This window comes from Echinococcus granulosus, assembly GCF_000524195.1.
Source record: "Echinococcus granulosus chromosome Unknown EG_S00218, whole genome shotgun sequence".
NCBI classification, from domain to species: domain Eukaryota; kingdom Metazoa; phylum Platyhelminthes; class Cestoda; order Cyclophyllidea; family Taeniidae; genus Echinococcus; species Echinococcus granulosus.
Genome location: NW_020170598.1, coordinates 83,340 through 85,859, shown reverse-complemented (window position 1 = coordinate 85,859; position 2,520 = coordinate 83,340). Strand labels below are relative to the sequence as shown.

At 46.0% G+C, this 2,520-nt stretch overlaps 1 protein-coding gene across 1 annotated transcript; it reads left to right on the top strand. All coding sequences in view use genetic code 11, as the record gives it.

Moving 5' to 3' along the window:
* Positions 1–355: 355 nt before the first annotated feature.
* Positions 356–1,720, top strand: EGR_10424 (hypothetical protein; the record flags this gene model as incomplete). The annotated part of the gene is made up of 3 exons (XM_024499673.1): positions 356–476; positions 915–1,133; positions 1,593–1,720. 3 exons carry the CDS (start codon positions 356–358, stop codon positions 1,718–1,720), a joined length of 468 nt encoding a protein of 155 aa, XP_024345921.1.
* Positions 1,721–2,520: the final 800 nt, after the last annotated feature.

Genomic DNA, 2,520 nt, shown 5'->3' with positions numbered 1-2,520 from the left:
CCAAGGCGACTGGTGAATGTCCCATTGTGCTTTTGTTCGTTGTAGTTTATCGACCACCTGGAGCGTTTCCTGTGCAAATCGTGGAATTTTACAAAGGTGATTGTGTTTTACATTGTGGTCGACATGCTGAGTTGAGAGGAGAGATGTGTGGTAGTGAGTGGGCAGTGAATTGAACTGGAGTTGCTTGTGCCTTGCAGGTGACTGGTCAGTTGGAGAGGAAGAAGACACAGGTAGGCGCACAATTGAGATGCTTGAATACATACATTGCATAGGTGTGTGTGTGTTTGTAGGTGATGGAATACTGGGTGTGCAAGAAGGGAAGGCGGTGGGGGAAGGAACGGAGACGCGGGTGAATATGGGTGAGAGTAAGAGGGAGACCGTGAAAGTGAAGACAAACAAGAATGGAGATGGAAATATGCAGGAGGAGGAGGAGGAGGAGATGAATGTGGTCGAGTTTGAGGGAAAGAAGAATGGAGGTGAGAAAGAGAATAAGAATGGAGAGAGTTTGGTGGTGAATGTGGACGTGAAGAAGGAGGTAGAGGTAGAGTTGGAGGCGAGGGCGGAGGTTGAGGTGGTGGAAAGAAGGACGAAGGTGATGAAAAGAAGAGGACGAGAGTGGTTGAAGCGAATTCAAGCTTGTGTAAAGAGCCGCCTTCGTCTACTACGAATGCGTGCTTGTGTTTCAAAAACGACTGAAGCCATATGATCGAATTTACACGTAGCATCATATTGTGAAGGACATTCCAAGTATGTGTAATATCATCTTTCAAGTAGTTTTGCATTTGAAATCACCCGCCTAGTAGAGAAAGTTATTCACAGCAATGAAATTGGAGCAGCCGCACACTGCCACGGGCGAGGAAAAGCAGACGGCTTTATGAGATGAGGTGGAAAAGGGAATGTGCTTGGCATTGTAGACACTAGGGACATTGGTCGTGCAGAGGCAGAGAAGGTAGATGAGGAGAAGGAGAAGCAGGAGGAAGAGGAGGATAAAGTGGAAGAGGAGAAGAAGCAGGAGAAAAAGGAAGAGGAGGAGAAGAAGCAGGAGAGAGAGGAAGAGGAGGAGGAGGAGAATAATGTTAGACTTGCTAAACATTTCCGCCCTGTTTGTTACCCAGAAGCAATTGATCAGTTCCGTAAGTGTGCCCTTTTCGACTTTCTCTCCTTCTTTTGTCTCTTTGTTTTCATCCCTACTGCCCACCTCGCATGTGGTATTTGGTGCCAATTGTGAACCACCTACTACATCCACTGAAACAAGGAAATAGTTAGATAAAAGATTTTCGTGCTTCATGCTACCGTATTGACTAGAATGATGTTGATGTGGTGAGAGAAGTGGGTAGACTAGAAGTACAGGACGTCCATTTACACACGTTGTAGTGGTGCCCCAATCAGTTTCGCCTCTACCCCATTCATGGTCATCGACTGATGGTGAAGACAGCCAAGTCTTCACTCGTGATTGCGATGCCATCCTTCGGTAAGACTCAGTATTATTCCACCAATGCATGCTATTCTCTCGTTGCGTGTTGTCAATCGTCAGTGTGACTTCAATGCCAAGGCGACTGGTGAATGTCCCATTGTGCTTTTGTTCGTTGTAGTTTATCGACCACCTGGAGCGTTTCCTGTGCAAATCGTGGAATTTTACAAAGGTGATTGTGTTTTACATTGTGGTCGACATGCTGAGTTGAGAGGAGAGATGTGTGGTAGTGAGTGGGCAGTGAATTGAACTGGAGTTGCTTGTGCCTTGCAGGTGACTGGTCAGTTGGAGAGGAAGAAGACACAGGTAGGCGCACAATTGAGATGCTTGAATACATACATTGCATAGGTGTGTGTGTGTTTGTAGGTGATGGAATACTGGGTGTGCAAGAAGGGAAGGCGGTGGGGGAAGGAACGGAGACGCGGGTGAATATGGGTGAGAGTAAGAGGGAGACCGTGAAAGTGAAGACAAACAAGAATGGAGATGGAAATATGCAGGAGGAGGAGGAGGAGGAGATGAATGTGGTCGAGTTTGAGGGAAAGAAGAATGGAGGTGAGAAAGAGAATAAGAATGGAGAGAGTTTGGTGGTGAATGTGGACGTGAAGAAGGAGGTAGAGGTAGAGTTGGAGGCGAGGGCGGAGGTTGAGGTGGTGGAAAGAAGGACGAAGGTGATGAAAAGAAGAGGACGAGAGTGGTTGAAGCGAATTCAAGCTTGTGTAAAGAGCCGCCTTCGTCTACTACGAATGCGTGCTTGTGTTTCAAAAACGACTGAAGCCATATGATCGAATTTACACGTAGCATCATATTGTGAAGGACATTCCAAGTATGTGTAATATCATCTTTCAAGTAGTTTTGCATTTGAAATCACCCGCCTAGTAGAGAAAGTTATTCACAGCAATGAAATTGGAGCAGCCGCACATGATGATACAAATTGATCAGCCCCCTATTAATACATTAGATTGCAACACTGGTGAATTCACAGTAAAGCACGGTGGAGAATTGTGAGGCAGTAAATACAAATAATCCCCACTTAAGACTGCAAAGTTGGA